Consider the following 1,770-nt stretch of genomic DNA (forward strand, 5'->3'; position numbering starts at 1 on the left):
AGATAGATAGATAGATAGATAGATAGATAGATAGATAGATAGATAGATAGATAGATAGATAGATAGATAGATAGATAGATAGATAGATAGATAGATAGATAGACAACACAAAAAGCATACGTTTGCATATTTTGGTTTCCCTGATACTAAGTTTCAATTTCATTTTGTTACCTAACTTTGAATGTTGTAATAAAAGTAACGGTATTTTGAGGTTTGTGCATTGGCTAATAAAATTTAACAATTCTATGAAGTCATTTCCATTTTGTTCCTCACATATGTGTAGTTTTAGAAAATGAGCTTTTTAAAGTTGTATGTAAAACAGTGATGGTCATACATGTTGCGTGAATAATTCTACACTTTTTAACACTCTTAAAAAATTTATTTCGATTATTGAGTAAAAAATAATGTCAAATTATATAAAAAAATAAAAATAACAACTGATTGGAAATATATTTAAACCAATAATGTTAGCTCCTCAAGAGGAATGTTTTGCAAATATTTTACAAGATTTTCTTATCTGTACCACCATACACAAGGCCCGTCAATTAGGCATCTTTCAAAATTCCATTTATGTGCGTATAACCCTCGATAAAATGATAAGACATACTAGAACTTATGAAAATTCGGAAAATCCCTATTTTAATGAGGTAAGTGTAATAAATGTAAAATTTTATCTAAATAAATCGTTAGTACTTTGTTTTCGAAATCAAATGCACCCTAATGGAACTGCTGCGTTTGACGATTTTGTATGAGGTGAAAAAGCACACGTCATGCAAGAAAAATCCCACTTTGGGAGAACTGCTTATAGATGTGCAAAGTGTTTGGAATCAGGCAAATCGTTGTTATTTTAAGAAATGGGGACGCTTAGAAGCTCCTATGGGTCAGACTGCCACATTTGAGGGTAATGAAAAGGTCGGTGGTGCAGCTGCTGGTGGAGGGAAAGGTTTTTTACAAATCGACTTAGCTATAGTTACACAAGCTTCCAATCCGAATAGTTTACTGAAACCAATTGAAGATGATTTGTTGGTTTTGAATAAATGGCAAATACATCAAGATTATGATGATATAGAGAAGTTAACTATTTTTTTACTTTTTTACTCAATATATCGGAGAATTAATTAATATAATATTTTATATATATTTGAAATCAGAAATCTTCTACAAAATATAGACACTGGTGTACGCTGCAACATACGTTATACGGTGACTTTTTATCGTGGGATTATGTTTAAGAAAGCGGATTATGTTATACAAGTATTGTTGCTCTGAACAACAAGAGAAATATCGTTTATTTATAATGTCATTATTCGATTTCTAAAGTTTAGATTTCATCCCTTTAAGGGTAAGACAAACATGGCCAAAAATACTCAAGATCCTTGCTGGAATCAAGAAATCTGTTTTGTTTGGTGTTATCCTTCGTTGGCTGAAACTCTGGTCATAGAGCTGCTAATGCATGAACATTTACAGTGGAAGTGTGTGGCTGAATATGAATTACATTTTAATGAAATTGCTTTTAAAGGTAAGACGAAAGGTCTAAAGTGGTACATAGCAGGTCTAAATATTATAAAAAAAAAGGATTTATTCGGATAAAAATGTATTTAGTTAGTTAGTTAGTTAGAACTGAACTAGAACTGAAGTAGAAGTGAACTAGAACTGAACCAAAACTGAACTAGAACTGAACTAGAGCTGAACTAGAGCTGAACTAGAACTGAACTAGAACTGAACTAGAGCTGAACTAGAACTGAACTAGAACTGAACTAGAACTGAACT

General features: G+C 31.5%; 2 protein-coding genes across 2 annotated transcripts in view; one reads left to right on the forward strand and one right to left on the reverse strand.

Annotated features, from left to right (window-relative positions):
- The window catches only part of LOC111678985 (tetraspanin-18), a 48,575-nt gene that overhangs the window by 41,860 nt on the left and 4,945 nt on the right, over positions 1-1,770 (reverse strand). The window lies entirely within an intron of this gene.
- LOC124420235 (otoferlin-like) overlaps positions 407-1,770 on the forward strand; it is a 4,694-nt gene continuing 3,330 nt past the window's right edge. The window contains exons 1-4 of the mRNA XM_046952463.1: positions 407-647; positions 691-1,073; positions 1,152-1,254; positions 1,321-1,519. Coding sequence (XP_046808419.1) covers positions 465-647; positions 691-1,073; positions 1,152-1,254; positions 1,321-1,519 — 868 coding nt within the window. The 5' untranslated portion in view covers positions 407-464. The remainder of the gene's footprint in view (positions 648-690; positions 1,074-1,151; positions 1,255-1,320; positions 1,520-1,770) is intronic.

The sequence above is a fragment of the Lucilia cuprina genome, chromosome 5 (assembly GCF_022045245.1).
Source record: "Lucilia cuprina isolate Lc7/37 chromosome 5, ASM2204524v1, whole genome shotgun sequence".
NCBI lineage: Eukaryota > Metazoa > Arthropoda > Insecta > Diptera > Calliphoridae > Lucilia > Lucilia cuprina.